General features: G+C 35.0%; 1 protein-coding gene across 2 annotated transcripts in view; it reads right to left on the bottom strand.

Annotated features, from left to right (window-relative positions):
* LOC131432128 (proline dehydrogenase 1, mitochondrial) overlaps nt 1-20,076 on the bottom strand; it is an 83,505-nt gene that overhangs the window by 8,216 nt on the left and 55,213 nt on the right. For both annotated transcript variants that reach the window (XM_058598228.1, XM_058598229.1), the window contains exons 3-10: nt 19,807-19,893; nt 19,510-19,697; nt 7,046-7,110; nt 6,790-6,968; nt 6,544-6,718; nt 6,325-6,486; nt 6,064-6,255; nt 5,824-6,001 (exon numbers count right to left, since the gene is read on the bottom strand). In XM_058598228.1, coding sequence (XP_058454211.1) covers nt 5,824-6,001; nt 6,064-6,255; nt 6,325-6,486; nt 6,544-6,718; nt 6,790-6,968; nt 7,046-7,110; nt 19,510-19,697; nt 19,807-19,893 — 1,226 coding nt within the window. The remainder of the gene's footprint in view (nt 1-5,823; nt 6,002-6,063; nt 6,256-6,324; nt 6,487-6,543; nt 6,719-6,789; nt 6,969-7,045; nt 7,111-19,509; nt 19,698-19,806; nt 19,894-20,076) is intronic.

Raw genomic sequence — 20,076 nt, 5'->3', positions numbered from 1 at the left:
TCTGTGAAAGGATTTATATAATCTAACTACCAATAGAATCGAAATATTTCAACTTAAACGTGTATAGCCAATCAGAACGCGTTCTGAGGAAGAGAACAAAATATCTGCTGCTGTACAACAAATCCGAACAGTGCTTAATATCGTAGTGAGTTCCATAATTTGGTCCTTCTGAAAAGCAGGAAGGAATCCCGTACAGCATTCTGATAGTTTCTTTCAATGAATTATGCAAATCCAAGATGAAATAATCGACATTAAAATTCTATATGCTGCTATTTTTATAGCCGTTAGAACCGCCCATTAGTGAAAAAAACTACAACGAAATCACGTAAAGAGAAACCTTACAAAAATTGGATCAGTCTGGATTCTATCGCCCCTGCGAGCAGATGTATTGTGTGTCGTTTGCAAAGCTAGTTTCACATCCGACAAGAGCGATTTCGTCACAGCTGCTAGCCATTTGCATTGGTGAAAAAACAACGAAAAGGGGACAACGGCGGAGAGCATCATACAAAATCAGCCGTTCTAATGGCTCTAAAAGATTTCTAAAGAACTATTAGGATTACTTCTTCGCAAATCGAAGGTAAATATCCTCAGTTTAGTGCAAATCTAGAACAGTTTGATTAGATTTGTGCACTTTTCGCTGTGTGAAAGTCACAGTAATCGAGATCTTTGTTTTTACGAAAAATGTGAAAAAAGGGGAATGTATAATTCATACAATTGATCGACTAATTGATATTCAGCATGTCAGTTGTTTTCGTATTCACGGCCTTTTTACAGCAGCATTTTTATTTTTCACTTTTCCTATTAGGTATTTTTGAACATTGTTAAAACCAATTTTTTAATGACTGTCGCATTCAGGTAGCGTTTTCTGAACCGATGTTATGAGCAAACCTAGTTCAAAAATGGGTTATTTTTAAACTGATGTACCTAACATTGAGGCAAACGAAAAAAATCCGTTTCTTGCATTTGACAGAAAATACTTTCGAGCATGTTTATAAAAAAGGCGGAGGAGATATTGTTTTAAATTTTTTAAATTGTGTTCAAACATTGGGTTTTTGGTTGAAAAACACTCTAGTAACTGTACTGTATTTTTGTCTTCTAGAGTGTTAAAACTAATTCAGGTGCATATTCGTTTACTCACGTTTGTTGTTATTCTATTTGATCATGTTATTACAGAGATTATCTGACTTTAAAAGCAATTGTTTGAATACCTCCTCCAGATTCACTAAACGATTGAATTTTCCTATACTTGTGTACTGATTAATTTCGACTTCCTTGCGCTGCCTCTCCGAACGTTGAGATCATGAGTCATCTCCATTTTTTTTTCGAAAGGAATCGACTCTCTGGGACTGGGAATTTTAAGATTTCCGAAATCGAACGTCGAGATCTGGTGTTATCTTGACGTTTCAGGTAATTCTAAGATATTTGCCATAAAAAATAAATTTACGATTTCGGTGTATTTTTTCAAAAAAACGTTATTTAAACTTAAACTTTAACTTACACTTCCACCATTATCTTTATGTTTCGTCTTAGAATCGTCAGTGCATATCAGTTCATGTTGAACTGTTATGCCACCTGCAGTTCAACATAAACCGCCGTGGCTAAACCGAAACGTAAACATAATGAAATTGATCATGTGCCCAAACAAGGTTAATTCCTAAATAATTCCAATGCCGCCGGCACCTACCGCTTTCAGGGTTTCATTCAGTAAAAAGCATTCAAACGGATAGGTTGTTTTTCGAGACGAAGACAACTGGGGGGGATTCCAGTTTCAGAAGTACCTGGAAAAGTGGAACTCACTTCACTGAGAACGATGGCCTAACCGATCTGAGAACTGTTTCATTCTGTAGGTTTCACTAGTTCATGTACTAGCTTTCATGTTTTTCAAAAATCATACAAAATTGTTTGAAGAATATAAAAATGGATAAAAACAGGTTTTACTTAATTTCGTGTGATTTTTTGTGCTAAATTCGGAGTTCTACTTTTTCTGAATTATAAAACACGTATATGATTTCGAGTGGAGTTTACTAATAGAAAATTCAAATAATTTTCGAATCCTATACATTCCGAAATAATTCTAAGTTTGTGAAATATAAATTTTAATATTCTGTCGATTATAATTGATTTCGTTTAGGATAGCCGAAAATTTAAGATATATGATTTTGTTCTTTATTGCTTGTAAAACAAAAATCAAGCAATGTATTATTTTTAAATTGTAGTTGTTTTTTTACCATGGGTTAGTATATAAAATTCTTAAATTTTTCCGTTCTATTCCTTGTTGTATAAAGCCATTGGAATTATTTTAAATATTTGTATTATCACAGAACTTATTTTATTAGAAAAATTCAAATTCTACGTCTCTATGAAATAGATGAAATCAACATGGATGGCAATTTTAAAATTTTGTAATTTCCTATCATCTACCGATTTTTTTTTTGAGATTCTACGGTAAACCTAAAACAAAATCAGAATTTTATCAATTGCGTTTGAGTTGTGAATAAAAATTGTTTAGATCTTTTGTGCAATACAAAAATATAATTATTTTTGGAGTTTAGGTATATTTACCAGAATTTTTAAGACTGTTAGTAAAATCCAAGTATCGGGTTTGCCTTTCTCATATAGAAAGGTTATGCAATCACTTGAAAAACCGACTAGCGAAAATTGGCCCGGAGGGCCAAGTGTCATATACCATTCGACTCAGTTCATCGAGCTGAGCAATGTCTGTGTGTGTGTGTGTGTGTGTGTGTGTGTGTGTGTGTGTGTGTGTGTGTGTGTGTGTGTGTGTGTGTGTGTGTGTGTGTGTATGTGTCAAATAATCTCACTAGGTTTTCTCGGAGATGGCTGAACCGATTTTGACAAACTTAGATTCAAATGAAAGGTCTCGTGGTCCCATACGGAATTCCTGAATTTCATCCGGATCCGACTTCCGGTTCCGAAGTTATAGGGTAAAGTGTGTTACATATTGTGCACCGTCTCTTAAACCGGCGAAACAAAACACGTAAAAAATTTTTTAAACTCGTCTCAAAACTACACAAATCGATAGTAATTATCAGTAGACAACTAAACAAACCGATTCCGGCTATCCTGGTTCCCGGTATCCGATTCCGGAAGTACCGGAAATAGTGGTCATATATACCGAAATGGATCTTACTCACTTTACTCAGCGATGGTTTGACCGATTTCACAAACTTAGATTCAAATGAAAGATCTCGTGGTCCCATACGGAATTCCTGAATTTCATCCGGATCCGATTTCCGGTTCCGGAGTTATAGGGTAAAGTGTGTTACATATTGTAAACTCACTAAAAAAATTTTCGGATGCAACAAACATTTAAATCTTAATTTAGAATGCGTACTAGAAGAGTTTGTATGTCATGTTAGTTGGTGGCTGTACGAACCGACTTTGATTATACCGGTTCTCGGGTTCCGGTGCCGGAAGTGCATATAATAGTGAACCCATTTCGTTTTCTTAACGATGACTTACTCAATCAAAGCACTGTTTTATTCTGTATGTTATGCATAAACAATCTCTTTGTTTCTTTCAAAAATCGAAGAGAAAATTTTTGAATAGAATATCACAATATTATACATGAGAAAGGCATCATTACACCACTAGGTGGATTAAAACAGGTTTTTTAAATAAATTTTGTTCATAATAAATTTTCAACTAACATAATTAAAAATATGTCATATAATTTTAAAGTTTTGTTTTGATTTTGTTTGGCAAAATTTTCCTAATAATAAAAATTCTCTGTATTTGTACAATATTTCTTGAAATTCTTTGAACGGATACATAATCTTGTTCATCAATGCATTGTTTCTGGTAGTGATTCCAATATTTTTGAGTAGAAAAATGTACATGTTATCGCCTTAATTTTTGAGTTATATACAAACATGTGAAAAAAAATGAAAAATTCATATATATTTATAAATTCATTGATTTTTTAAGGTTTTCTTTTAATAGTGCAAGAATGGTGGTTGGGCGAAAATTGTAGCTGGTATCACTAGCAATCGAATGATGTGTAAAAATATATAAGTTATCGCTTTCAAATTCGAGATATTTACGATCATTGTAAAAAGTCTCATCTTTTCTGAGGTCATCTATCAACAGTTTTATTATAACTTTGGGTAGACAACCCTATTTTTCGGGGTTTTCAGTGCATTTTATTTCTGGAAGTAGTACCTTTCCAATGGTGAACAAATTTTGAAAATCGGTAGACTAACAACAAAGTTATGGCTCGGTAAAGTTGAAGTGTTCAATATTTTCTATGCGACGTTTATGCCAAAGGAAAAAAAACTGGAAAGCAGATAGGGCATATTGAGCGCGTGAAAAAAACCTGGAACGGGAAAAATCAAATTTTCATTGGTTATGGCTCGGTAAAGTTGAAGTGTTCAATATTTTCTATGCGACGTTTATGCCAAAGAAAAAAAACTGGAAAGCAGATAGGGCATATTGAGCGCGCGAAAAAAACCTGGAACGGGAAAAATCAAATTTTCATTGGTTTTCCAATCGTCTGCTACAAAGTTTTTGAATCAATCTACGAACTTCACAAAATTCGAGGGTGTAAAATTTATTGAGATTCGTTGAAAAACTGCTGAGCTATGACAGCTTGAAGTTACCGTTCCAACTTTTTTTCAGGCTTGGTATTTGGAGTGTTAACTATTGCAATAATTGCCTAACATTTTCTGGAAATTGCTTGAAACTATTTAAAGTGTATTGAAATCCTTCCAAAAGTTTTCAGAACACCCATCTTATTACTCAAGTTAATGATTTGGGAAGGCATCTGCAGTTGTTCATTTAATCACACGAAGGTCGAACATTTGTCAAAGGCTTGCAATACTGCCGACATTGAAATTATAATGATAACAATCCAACAGGTTTCATAACATCTCTAATGTAACTCAATCAACACGGATTGAAGAAAATTGGTTGGTTCGAGTTCTTCCTCTGGGCGAAACTTATTTACTATTTTTTTTCATTTTCGCAATTTTATTTATTTATATTTTCTTATAAAAAATGTTCAAGAAAGCTTCACGTCATAACAGCCTAATTTCAATAAACTATTCAAGCTGAACGGACATTCTTCTGAAATTTTAAAAATTTATTGAGACTACGAAGACTGTGTGAAAAAGCTTCTTTCTCTATTGTGGCAATAAAATGTTCTTTCTATTTTTTTCAAGAATTGCCCACCACATTCTCTGACACCAAATTACTTCAATTAGGTAAAAGAACCTCACCTTCCGGGTAGATGCAAACAGCAAACATAGACCATAATTGGATTTTTTATATTTCATTACGATATCAAGAAATAGTGTAACTATCAATATCAATATTAGTCATTGCATCTCATTTTGTTATTGATGAAATATTTCAATTGTATTAAGTACAACTGATCGATATGCCATATTTTAATAAAAAGCAATTAAATAAACTGTTTCAGAATTAGATAAGAAAAATGTTTATAATATTATCCTATTCAGAATTTTAGAATAACAACTCTCTGAGAAATTTGTTTGCTAAAATTCTACACTGCTATTCTGTCAGACAGATTTAATTATTATTATTGACATTTTAACTCTTATTTGAAACAAAATATTGTTTCATCATTGAGTTTAGTTTTAATAATAAAGTTTGCTATTGGTTTGGTTTCTTACCCGGGCTTTTACGCAGTATGTCTGGGTATAGGAATCGCTTCAATTTTACAATTTTCCCACAACAAAATTCCAGAACTTTAGAAGCAAATATTATTTAATAAAGAAATTCGCATTATGTAAGTCACCTCTCACAAGAACGCAATTTACCGCAATGAAAAGTATAGTTACTCACCCAACGGGAAAGTGATGTAATCGCACATGCCCAACAACTGTCCAAAGCAGATGACCTTATCTTCGGGGTGAATTCCGATCTCTTTCATTTTCTCAATGGCAAACCGTACCGTGTCTTCATTGTGCGAAGCGACCATAATGGCGATCTTCTTTGGATCTTCACCTGCATCTTTCAGGATCTACAATAAGGCCAAAAATGTTACATAAGCAAATCGAGTATTGAAATCGAATGTCACCCTACCCTGATTCGTCTCAAACATTCGGTGAAGGTTTTGTGATACATATCCGTAGTGGCCTCGAACGAGGGATTCGTTGGATCTTCATAACCTAAGGCAGCAGCCCTAGCCCGTTCCTGTTCAATGTATGCTCCCCGCACTAGCTTAGCGCCAAAGTAGAAATTTTGTCGTTTGGCTTGCTGCAGATCGGTACAAACCTGTGAATGGTTAAAAAGAATTGACACTCATCGGCATAACTGCAAAGTTTATGATTACAAAATGCATACCTCCTTATAGGTTTCCTTCAGATAGCATTGATAGGTGTTGAACACAATCGCTTTCTCAGTGTTGTATTTACGCATCATCTCCAGGGTAATACGGGAAATGGCAGGTTGGAAGTAGGTCTGTTCAGCATCTATCATTATGCGCACGTCCAGATCTTGCGCAGCCTGAAAATAAATATTATTCTACTAGCCGCACTTCAAAAATTCATAGAACAAGCTTACCTTCACAATCGTATTCAATCGTCTAATCATATTCCGGAACATTTCTTCCTCCTTGGGTGGAATCTGGGAGATCAATCGGCGCATCTGACCGGTAACGGGGTCGGGCACTCGGAACGTGTCACTTAGCTCGCAGTCTTCATTGATGATTCCCGTCCAGGGGAATAAGTGCAAAATTCTAGAATGGAACGACGAACATTTAAAATTGCATTAGCGTTCTCATCCGAAACGAACTGTTATACTACGAACCCATCTTTATCGGAGGTGACCTTATCGAGAAAGTCTTTGACTTCCTTTTTGTCTGCGAATTTGCTCAGATATCGTTCCAGATCTTTGATTGTTTTGTGATGTGAGAGTACGTTACCGGTGGCACCAGCCAGTTCCATCATGTAGTTACGCGCTTGCATGATGACCTCGGAAAGCTGAAGCTGTTTGCGGAATACACGAACAGAACACGGGTGGGTTAGCAAATTTAACGTGGGAAAAGGGCTTTGCGGTAACTTACCAGCAGCTGAGGTCTACCGAGAGCGGTCAACTTGATGGCAGTAATTCCAGTTCCGAATGTGGCTCCTGTAAAATGAAATTCAGAGAATTAAAAAAATAAGTAATAATTTCGATCTTCATTTTTTCAATTATTCTTTGTTTTAAAACTTAGAATTGTTAAAAAAAAAAGCTGCTGTGGAATTATATTCAGAAAGCTCATGGCAAAAACTCCTATTCCAAAGATATGATCGAATAAGTGATGAAGACGGCTCACCACACTTTCTGTAATCCGTTCAATTGTCGGAGAAGCCTGAGCCATGGATCATGAGACGGAGATATCCGTCGATCTGGCATCGTTGCAAACCGCTTCGTGAGCGCTGAACTCATTTCGATAAACAACTGCTCTATTCGAAGTTTAGAGCAACACTTAATTAAATAAGCAACTGTGTCCTATCCGACCGATTATACAATTCCACTAAAATAATTGAGTTGGAATAGTTTTTAACTCTTCTAGCGAAAATACTGTACGAAATTTAGTTATAGCATTTCTACGGAACTTCACATGTTTCAATAGTAAGTTTCCGCAAATTTTCCTGATTTTTCACTTCAACTTCAAAATTCTGAAATCTTATTCTCAGAATAAATATATTTGCTAATACTTCAATTTTCATTCTTCGAGTATAATTTCTTTAACGAAATCATTCTCCTCTTTTGATAGAACCGCTTCTATTTTGGCAACCTTCAATGACAGCGGGTCATTTTACTGAAAGTTGTAACCTAAATAAATTTTGCATGTATGCTGCAGCACGATGAGTTATGTTTCGATTGGCTTGAAAATTTGACACAACATTCTTGAAATGTTTTATTATGAAAAAATACAAAGAAAAAATATGATTTTCCAAAAATGTTAGACCCTATGCGCTCCTTAGAAAAATAAGTTATTTTCTTCGATTATAAACTTTAAACGCTTTTGTCTCGAAAGCAAAGTTTTGTTAAGTCCGTGTCCATCGTCATTCTAAAACTACTTCAGCATTTTTTTGCGTTTTTTGTTACTTTGGGAAGATTTTACAGCTACAAAATGGTGATTTGTTTGTTAAAAATCGTAGTTTTGACTTTATACAACCACCTAAAATAAATAAATTTTTGAAAATCAAATGAAAACGTAAGGGTCTAGAAAAAAACGACTATAACTATGCTGCTTTGATTTGTTGACTTCTGAAAGAAACATCCTCAGAAGTACTCCTTTCCGGCTAATTCCTCAATATTTTTACACGAAAAACTTACAAAATAATGTTTGAATAATGCTTTCTATTATCCGATTCGAAATCAGCAAGGATTAACACGCTTCCGGAATGCACTTGCGTTCATGTTTTTGGTCCGAAGTCAGTACATGCGGAACCTAACGGTAGGATGTTCTTCTATTTTTTATGTATTACTGAATATATGTTGATTGTTCACATAATCGAAGAGCAACATATTTAGTTCGCTTCGAAAAGACGCCATTTTTACCAATCGAACGTCTGTCAAAATAAATTCTAGTGTGTACGAGACATTAAAGTGTTCTGCAAAAATCATTAGTAAGTAGTAAATTTCTTAAATGTTCATCCAGTTTACAGAATTCGTTGATTGCTGTCTTCGATTTCTAGTTCCGGAGACATCGTGTACAAAATATTCCGGAACAGAACTCACAATGACTTCTCAGAGATTGCTAGACCGATTCACACATACTTGACTCCAAATAAAAGATTTCATGAGCGCAAAGGTTGCCATTGAATATAATCCGAGTCGGATTTCCGTTTACGGAATTTTAGGATCATGGGAGTTCAAAAGTGTAATCTCTCTCGTAATTGATGACCAAAAATAATTGAAAATTAAAATCTGGTCTCGAAGCAAATGATCTTCTAATGTTGCACTTTTAGAAAACTCCGAAATACGTCGATATTCCATTCAATAGTTAATGGGATAGACATCATTACAACACCAAGTGTAGGTCTCCGCTAATAGTATCCAGCTAAGATTGTGTCTAGATGTAAGATAACTTCATTTAATGAAAGATGGCGCAACCAGATTATGAGCATGAATGACAGATTACACGTGTCATATCAAAAGCCAGAGCATCTGTCAATCAGAGAGTTTACAGAAGCTACCGACTGAGCGTGTTTTTTTTTTCATAAATACGTTTATTTCTTAAGGCAGTTTACATAAGTTTTTCTTCGCCGTAGCATCACTTTTACATAATATTCTTATCCTAATTTAATTCTAACATAGTCACAACGTTTTGCATTTATTAAAACATATTCTCTTATTACTTAAATATCATCTTAGGTAACTCGTCATTAATTATGAAATCTACTCGGAAATATTATTTGAACCAAACGATTAACTTCTATAAATTATAAAATAAGCTGTTATTTTCAGACATTTTGTTAATAATTTCATAAACTGTTTCGAGTTTGTTTGTATCATTACATTATTTTTATTCTAATTTAGCTATTGGTTGAACTCATGGACGCAGCTGGGATCAGAACTAAGTCTTGAAAGGGGCCTTTATTAAATTGAAACTCCAGTTTTCTTTATGAAATGATAAATAAGTTTCATGTATGAAAGGTCACGACAAGCAAGAATGTCTCGAACTGGGATATTGGATAGTCTACCTTGGGTACGCAAAGAATTTATTAGTTGAGATCTGACATCACGATACTCCACGCATGTCCAAACGACATGATCAATATCTCGATAACCTTCGCCACAAGCACAATGATTAGTCTCGGAGAGCCCAATTCGAAGGAGATGTGCATCTAACGTGTAGTGATTGGACATGAGTCTGGACATCACACGAATGAAATCTCTACTCACATCCAGTCCCCTGAACCATGCCTTTGTCGATATTTTCGGAATAATTGAGTGCATCCACCGACCCAGATCATCTTTATCCCAAGAAGCTTGCCAGCAACTGAGCGTGTTAGTGGAAATTATAATACTAATTATTAATACAATAAAAAACAAAACCTTTTTTCTAGTGTCAAGTTTCAACATCTATAGAACCGAACTAAGTTTACTAGAGTATCGCCTCCAAAAGTCATCTCATATACGAAAACCATTAGTGAGATCTGCTGTCTCTGTTCGATAGATTTACTTAAAGGATAAGATGGAAATAGGTACATTCGCTTCGAGATTTAGCGACGCTCTAAAAGCTGTATTGCACAATTTTGGAACTATTGTTTCTGCGGTGTTGCTTCTTAGAGCCGAATCAAAGATATTGCCATCGATTTTATCACAGTTCTCGGTTGATTTTCAATAGGGCGTATAAGCAAGTGACAGTTTCTCTTTAATCACTCTCTCTTTCGATTATTGTGATGTGATTAAAAAGATTTTCTTTGAGATCACTATTCTGTTTGAAAGTCGAAAGTTTCGGGTATCATTTCATGCAAAGAGTTGAGTGATAAACGTGGGAACCGCTCGGTAATTAATAGAAGAGAAAGTAAACAAAGAGAAACTGTCATTTGCTTATACGCCCTATTGAAAAATCAACCGAGAATTCGATGATTGAAAGTCGAGTAATCGGCAAAATAATACTGCGGCTCTACTAATTAGATGATTATTGGTGCAATAGCCCTAATCAAATAGAAATAATCGTTGCGATAAGCCCAAATATGTTTTTTTAATCTATTTTTATTGTAATATGAGTTAAAATTAAACTATTAAGATTTCAATTGAGTGTTCAGCCTCTGCGTGTATAGAAAGAGGAGACGTCTGCACTCTCACAGAAACAATAAAAGCTTTTCCTTCGATGCCATATGTCACGCTTGCAGGTGGTTTTTGAGCTCGATTTGAACCTTTCGCCGAATATTCTAGTTTATTTGATAGAAAGTTCTTGGATGGTTGCACCTAAAACAGAAAGTAAACAAAGAGAGTCATTTACTAAACAGACGTTTCACAAAAAAGAGACAAGAATAACTCTCATCGGAGAATCACTCGCTCTCAACGGTAACTCACCTTAGCCACCGGTTAACGGAACTTCTGTGCTCTCTCTGTCGCCGTTTTGCTAGCTCATCACTTTTAGCTCAGCAGACCGCATGTAGGCTGCTTGAGCTCCACGAATCGAAAATCGTGTTGGCACACAGTGCGAGAAAATTCCACCCACACCTGATAAAACCGTCAGAGTAATGCACCGTGTGGGAATGAAAATCGATTTGAAGTCGCTCGACTACACAGACAGACAACCACAGAAGTCATGCTGCTGCACACCGTGTCACAGGCCTGCCGTGTGACGTCAACGGAACACAAATGGGTCGAGCCCCTCTATTTATATACATGGGTGGGTTCCACGGCTTCCAACCGTTTCTATCGCTCGTCACTGTGGTGTACAACATTGTTCAGCTGGTTCTTGAACATATGATACTAAATTTCTATTTAAAAAAAAACGATCATCACACGTGACAGACGATGGAAATAACTGAGCTTGTTGCAACCATCGTTTGACGACCGATTGGTGAAGATCGCTGATGGATGATAAAATGAGTTATTTCTAGAATAGATTGTGATTGGTTAATTTTTATTGCGATTAGCAAGCCACCTGCAGCGAAGCTAGTTTCCGCGGTCAGAGCTGGTTTCAAGGTGTCTACTGAAAAGGTTATTCTAATTTTCGTTTTCCCGATTACGAAGTATATTTTATGTTCAATCATTGGAATAAACAAATCGGCGTTAAGATTTGATATGTTCGCATAAACTGGCGAGATGAATCAATGCCGGTCTCAGCCGTCAACTGAACTAACACAGCAAAACAAGGTCGCATAAAAAACGAGAGTTTCTCTTTGTTTATTTTCTCTTCTGTCAACAGCTCAGCTATCAATCACGTTCAGTTCCTAAATACTCCCACAGCATTACATTCAACATTTTTATTATGCTATCAGCTTCTCATCTAGAAAAAATCGTGTAAATTTATGTCTTTTGAGGCCGACATACACGACCGTAAGAAAAGACGTATTTTTACAGTAGATCTGCTTGCTTGAAAGGTAGGGTATGTTTAATACACATTTATTCATTTTTGTGAAATTCTGTCATTTTACGAATCACGTTCTTATAAGCGGCCCTTACACGAGAATTATTAATGTAATTTTTAATGATAAACTAATAACATTCCAAATTTGTAAGGAGAATTCTTCATTACTGCCCTTACACATTCATTAAAAATGATCATGACACTTTTAATGATCGTATAAGGGCCGCTATAAATTGAGTCATATGTGGATTTGCGTCCCCTATAACTTTTTTTATGTTTACATACTTTGAAAAATATACACCTCAGTAGATGCACATAAAAGGAGCGTTGAGATTTACTTACATTCACAATTCAAAGCATGTAAAAATAATTCATATCATTAACTTCGCAGTTAATTTAGCTTACACTATTGGATAAAATGAAATTTACCCTTGACGTAAATTCAAGCATACGGTGATATTTTAAATCAGGGTGAAACATCAAAGTGAAGCTCTACGAGCTCCTACGTATTTTTTTTTTCTAAAAACAGGTTGAAATATTGGCAGCAAATCACTTTCGGAATCCTCATGGAAATTTGAAAAAAAATATTTTTTGACATCAAGACGATGCGAGCAGTTGTTTTCGAGATATTTTGAAAACAAAAATTGAGCCATTTGAGCCAAATTGTTCTGAACCGTTTGTGTTCTGAACTGAATGTACTGATAAAAATACCTGCTTTTAGGTAACCGGTTCAGGTATCAAAAATTAGGTTACCGCGGTTTTCTTGTTTTTCGCTGGCATGAATGTTTGCCTTTGGTATAAAAGATTACCCATACTGAACTATAAAAGCGCATTTTTGAAATACAAAACGTCAGTGTGAAAATTACCATCAAAAAACTATAGTATTCAGTGAATGTGATTTGAGGATGGGTAAATATCATAGTCTAAGCGTCGTAGAATAACATATAGTATGATTGAACACTTTGCTTTCCAGCAGTGAGCAATTACTTTGAATACTACAATGCATATTTGCGACTCATATCGATTATATGCATATCGACCTGTGTCTGTTGAAAGTGCAATGCAATTAGCTCCCAGCGACAACGATATACCAGATTTTACGACAGCTTCGTCAGCAACATCGGGAAATAATTTAGAAGAAATACCGCTAGCTACAACGAGATATGATTTAGAAGAAATACCATTATCGGAATCACTCGTCTCAGCATCCTCCAAACATAGTGATTTAGCGGATGATTTGAGGAATCAAAATGTTGAGGTATTTGATAAAGGTATTTCTGGAATTAATGTATCTCCTATAGCAGTTAGCGATCTCAGATGGTAAAATACGGATACTCTCAATTTTACCTAACTCGTGGTCTGTTCCAATGACGATAAAGAAAGTTATTGTGAATAAATACATGGTTTCAGTGGCAAAGGACTTGGTCAAATAGCAAGAAGTATTGGCCTAACAAAACATGTGGCCGTCCATTGGGTCCCGATATAGAACGTGAAATGTTGTAGTTCTTCAACGACGATGATACAAGTAGAACTATTCCAGGACAACGCGATTACGTGTCTATCAGAACCGGTACGGTAAAACTTCATTTCAATCGAATATTATTACAAAAGATAATTTTTGACCATTGACTGTCAGTATATACATTTTACTTTTGTTACCATACTGAAATGAAGCTCACCGAATTCATCGTCAGTTAAGTAACCGTACCTAGTCACTTGAAATTTTGCTTGCTCAATTTCAAGTGCCATTATTGTCTTCGCTGTTGGTAGTGAACAAGTTCGAATGGATAGGCATGAACATCAACTCGAAATCAGTTTTCGATTATCACCAGCAAGTTTGAATCGATAATTGTTTAAGATAGGTTCTAAATCATTAAAAATGAAAACTTAAAGAGGAAACAATAAATTTTTGTTTATTTTGTGATTGAAATTTCAGTTATCAAGACTACCTTCCATTCATTATCTAGAACCAATTCGAATGTTTGAAGGCCACTCCCTCATTCAATTGTAAAAGATACTTTATTTCAAAAAATCAACTGACGGTGGTGGTTACTGAGCTTCGATTGGAAGAGGAACGAAAGATGAACTGAGTCAAGTTTAAAGTCAATTTAAAAAATTGAAAAACTTATTATTGCATTTTTTTTAAACGATTTGTTCCAGTGCTGGGCTCAATTAGGAATTCTTTCAATAGTTTTACTATAAAATTTAATTAATTTTGTAAACACTGCTTATACAACATTTATTTGAAGGACTTGTCATTTTTCGACTACGACCATTTGACAAAAAATAGTTGCGTTACTCAACGAAAAAACATGTTTAATACAATTTAAAAATACTTTTATCTATCTACAGGGTGAAAATGACTGGAAAATTCGGAGGATTTTCCGAGTCTTATCAAAAATAGCTCTGACAAATGAGTGTTTTTGTGATCTTTCACAATTATTTGGAAAAATAATGCGATGACATATTTTTTTTCAAATAAACCTTATGATGGATACAAAGATTACATTCGGACACATTTTTGGAAAACCTTTTCACGCTTTTCATAGAAAATCCACGAATTTCAAAAATTTCCACGAAATCGGTTATATGAAATTCGTTGATTTTCCATGAAAAGCGTGAAAAGGTTTTCCAAAAATGTTTCCGAATGTGATCCTTGTTGCCAGCATAAGGTTTTTTTGAAAAAAAAAATTTCATTCCATCGAATTATTTTTTCAAATAATTGTAAAAAATTACAAAAAAAGCTCATTTTTTCAGTGCTTTTTTTGATAAGATTCGGAACATCCTCCGAATTTTCCAGCCATTTTCACCCTGTAGATAGATAAAAGTATTCCAAAGGTCTGTATGTTTTTGGTTTTGTCAAATTTTTCAAAATTTCCATCGAAAATTTCCTAAAACCACCCGCGCGCATGGTACTTGGACGATGGTCTTATAAACATAGTTGAAACCATTCTCTAAGGAATGAAAGAATAAATTTTTTTCGTTTGTCTCAACTTAAAATATAACAGTTTCAAAATAACTTGTTTTTCAAATAATTTTGCCAATAACATCAGTTCAAAAACCGCTATCTTAATGCATCAGTCATGAAAACAATTATTTTGATTAGCTCTCTTCAGACATCAAACATGAGAAGGGAAAAATTAAAATATTTCAACAAAAATTATTATTGATTATTTAAGAAACAGTCTAAGTTGCTCGATTAAAGTAGTTTTACTACTAAAACCGCTAGAGATACCACCACAACGTATTCAGCAAAGCTGTTTGATATAAGTTATAAGTGTTACTAACGAACTAGAACCTGATACGACTCGCTGTCTAAAACACTTTTTTTTTCTTCATCCAGAAAAATTGTAGCTCACTCGAAAATTTCAAACTTGAAAATCACGGATGGCGCGATTAAGTAATTCTGACTCAGTTTTAAATTCTACAAATTTTTAACGTCTCTTTACAGCTGTCGAAATTGAGTATTTTTGATTCAATCACTGAGTAGCCTCAAATAAGCGTGCACAATCAATCTGCTGCTGGGAAGCCATGTTACTGTGGTGAACATGTTTCTGCAAAGATCAAAACACTGAATAAGAATAACCAACACAAAATTGGATATTGTTAACTACACATTTATTCAGTGCCTTTTACCATACTCTCCCATAAATTATAGATCTAAATCTCATCACTACGGTAAAGAAATTAAGATTTTACTCGATCCATAATGCTCGATTACTTGCTTACCACATTTTGAGCGCACTGATTGCCAACCGAATGGCCGAGATGTTGGCTACGATACACAACAAAAAAAGAATTTCAACTATCTCGATGTGATCATCAATAGATGAGAAAAAAAATTTAGATGTACTGAACATCAAATGCAATAATTTTCTGTTTTCAAGAAATATTGCAGGTAAATTACACGTTATTACATTGAAATAATGTATTGAGTACATTACATCACCTTAACTGAATACTGTATATGATTCTGATATGAAATTATGCATCTTTTCGTGTAATATTACAACCTTTAGAACGACACAAAGATTGTTGTGATAGTATATCGCAATCGTTCCTCATCAGTAGTGAGTAGTGATGTGCAACTATTTTGATGCAATATCACAAATGTGTCGTTCTAAAGTTAGTAATATTACACGACAAGATGCATAGTTTCCTAGAATCGTCTATTCAGTATTCAGTCAAGTTAATGTAATCTACTCAATACGTTGTTTCGATGTAACAACGTGTCATTTATCTGCAATATTTCTTGAAAACAGGAAATTATTGCATTTGTTGTTCAGTGCATCTAATTTTTTTCACATCGATTGAAAATCACATTGAGATTGTTACATTTTTTTTGCTGTGTAGCACTTGCTAGAGCGCCTTATCCTTGCCAGCAAGTTGGACAAAGATCATTGTCAGGGTTGCCACATACACAGATTAATATGTATTTGACAGATTTTTCAGATAAATTTGTAATCTGTATATACAGATTACAGATTTTTGAAATGCAGAATTCAATATATATTTTCACATCGATTGAAAATCACATTGAGATTGTTACATTAATTTTTGCTGTGTAGCAATTGCTAGAGCGCCTTATCCTTGCCAGCAAGTTGGACAAAGATCATTGTCAGGGTTGCCACATACACAGATTAATATGTATTTGACAGATTTTTCAGATAAATTTGTAATCTGTATTTACAGATTACAGATTTTTGAAATGCAGAATTCAACATATTTTTGAAAGCATGGATTAAAAATTGTTGTTATGTCCTATCTGCTAATAAAATTTTTTCTTTGTTCATTTTTTTCTTGCAGCTAGTGTAACGTAATTCCTTATGCTTTCAAAAATTGCTTCTGATAAGATGGAAAGATGATGGCCTCGGTCATAACGTAAGGTAGTAAAACAGAAAGATTACCAATTGCATTATACCCAATAAAGCGAATGTGAAATTTAGATTGGAGTTCAAAGTTTTCCATCAAAACATCATTTCGAGCAAAATGCAAAATTAACTTTCAACGTTTTACCAACTTCAATATCATAAAATTCAGACCAAGAAAAGTTTCGACTTCTTTGTATTTGGATTCTAAACACTTTTTTATTCCGTTGTGCTTCGATTTCTTATCATTTTCATATACAAATTTTCAATAAAGTACATAGATTTTTCTTCTGAAGTATGCAGATTGGAATGTGGCAACTCTGATAATTGTCTGTTTCATTTAGGCAGTGAATTATTTCGTGGTTGTATTTTAAATTTACTTAAAATCTGACAGTGAAAAAAAAATCTTGCAAAGAAAATTCTAATATCAATACTTTAGTCAAAATTATTTCCAGTTCAAAATAAACCCGAATAACTTTCCATCCGTCAAAATTTGAAATGGGCCGCAGTGTTAGTTAAATTTAACTACTCGACACAAAATAACCACTCAAGTGTCAGTTTTTAACCAAAGTTAAAATTAACCACAAAATGGTTTACAGCCTTAATACTTCAAACTAGCTATTGGGGTTTCTATGTCCGGTGAAAAATGAACGGCGGCCCTAGTGAAAAATTAGTGTCCAATAAGTTTCCTGATGAAAACAAAACAATATGGAAAAGCATTCACACGTAGCATCAGGCGACTATCACCGGCATGGAACGGTTACAGAACACCAACATTAATTGTAAGCAATTCGAAAGAAGGGACACTACGTCAAGTTCATGGAATATTTTAACGTCGGATACGTGAGCAATATTCGGCTAAAAAAATAAATTAATCTTGCCGTCGACCGGAGTTGATTGATCGTCTAAATCGTGTTTAATGCATGCGTTTCCTGATGAAAACAAACCAATCTCATTTGCATTTGTGATTGTAAATGAGCCTAATATGACACCGGTATGTTACAGAGATGCCAGATCTGCAGATTTGTCTGCAAATCTGTAGATTTTGTACATAGTGCTGCCGATATTTTTTGTTGTGCAGACTTCTGAAAATCAAGTTTTTCGCAGACTTTTGAAATTGTCGCGATTGTTGTTTTTTTTTTGCTCGCCAATAAGTTTAGCGTATCATACTTTATAAAGAAATAGGGTAACAGAGGTATTTTGGCCCACTTCAGGATTGATTTTATTTTGGCCCACTTTGTAAAAATATCCACCAAATGTTGTAATATCTTTGAAAACCCCTTCCGCAATAGGTAATTTAATGTGATTAGCTTCAAATTGATGCAACATGAGTTACTTAACATCGATAAAATCCGATGAAATCGATAAAGTTTGTTAGGTGGGCCAAAATATATGAAGTGGCCAAAATACCTCTGTTACCCTAACTCCTGCTAACTGCAGAGTTTGTTTCGGATATACAGACTTTTGCAACCCTGTCTGAAGATATTTGAAATTTTTACCACCAGCCATTTGAAAGTACACCGATTACGATGAGCCCCTCGCGTTTTGAGCCCCAAACACTGCGATGTTTTGATACTCATCGCGACTCTCCAATTGTGACAATTACTTCCACTTGATGTCCCAAAACACTATCTGCTATATTTTAGCAGATTTTTATATTTTGTGAGAAAATCAACCCAAAATTCTCTAATTGTCGTGCAATAAACAAAGTAAACCGTAAAACAATTCGACAGTCCCATGACAAAAACGCCTAACTGCAAATGAGAGCCTCTATTTGTTTACTTTCTCTTTTGATTATTACCAGACCCTGTCAGCTTGGAGCGATCTCAATCTTCAGTTCAGCAACGCCATCGCTCGGGGTCTCATTCAACATGTATTGTCAATTGTATGGGTGCGCAGCCCTGCTATTTTGGCGCGTACGAATTTGACATTTCTCTCCCCTACTTCTATGTATGAGATTCGATGCGGACTCACCTGAGGGCGACATGCTCGCAAAAAAGGGTGTTGCCAATTATTTGTTCGGGAAATGTGAGAGCTGGATATCTTGTTAATATGATGTCTTTGTTATTACGGAGCCATTACAGCAAATTCTTGGAAGTTTCCAATATAAATCCAAAACTTATAGTTTTGACTTGAAAGTTTTACGAAGAGTAAGTTTTTAAAATATAAAATCAATCCGGTAAATCGTGAAAGAAGAAGTAAACAAAGATAAACTGTCATCTGCAGTTTGGCCCTCTTGTCGTGGGACTGTCGAATTGCATTACTAATTGCATATTTACGTTGCAATCAGCTGATTTTGAAGTTGATTTTGATCTCATCAAGATGGCGTCATGACAGGAGGCCCCTTTAAACTGTACGTTACAATTCGTCACTCAATCTCACAGCCAATGTTTCTGCAAAATTCTATTCGAAATTTCCCAAACCATAAACATACAAAGTAAATTGTTGATCTCCATCCAAACAGTCGCTGATTTAGCTATAGACAAAATTTGACAGGTTGCACAAAAATAGTTGACTTTGAACTGGCAAACAACCTGTCGCGAAGTACAAAAACAGAACCTCCCGAAGAAAAACTAAATATAACTCTACTTAGCAATTCATCGCCAAATGACTTACCTTTGACCGCATCCAGACATTCCAAGAATGTTTCCATGTTGCGCTCGCAAGTCGCCTCATTGAGATAGAAATAGGTTCGAGCACTTTGTACTTTGTAGCGTCGATCGGCGAACGTTTTGTCTACGCTGTATTGCGGCAGGGAGGTAGCTTCTCCCGAAAGGTTCGTTCCAGTAGAGGACACGGAAGCTCTGTAAAGTAACAAATATTTTACTCGTCAACATTCTGTCGTGTTTTATGTGTCAGAACAGGAATACGGATTGCGCATATTTTGCGCGATCCTCGGAATGGTAAACTTACTCAACTTCACGTTTCTCTGCCTCCTCCTGGGACAGATCCTCCTCGACCGAGTAGTCTAGAATGGGCTTAACACCGAACGATCGCAATCTTAAGCAGTTACCGGAATTCCAGAATACCCAAAAGAGGGTAGAGGTAGAATGGAACGAAGCAAAAATAAACAAGATGGAAAGGATTAGTCATCTGAGCTGCGAACTGTAAGGAATAAGATACGGAAGTAGTGGAAAAGAAAAGTGATACAAAGAAACAAAGTGTATCAGCAGAGTAGTTGAA

The sequence above is a fragment of the Malaya genurostris genome, chromosome 2 (genome assembly GCF_030247185.1).
Source record: "Malaya genurostris strain Urasoe2022 chromosome 2, Malgen_1.1, whole genome shotgun sequence".
Classification (NCBI taxonomy): Eukaryota; Metazoa; Arthropoda; class Insecta; order Diptera; family Culicidae; genus Malaya; species Malaya genurostris.
This window is presented reverse-complemented; position numbering and strand designations above follow the sequence as displayed.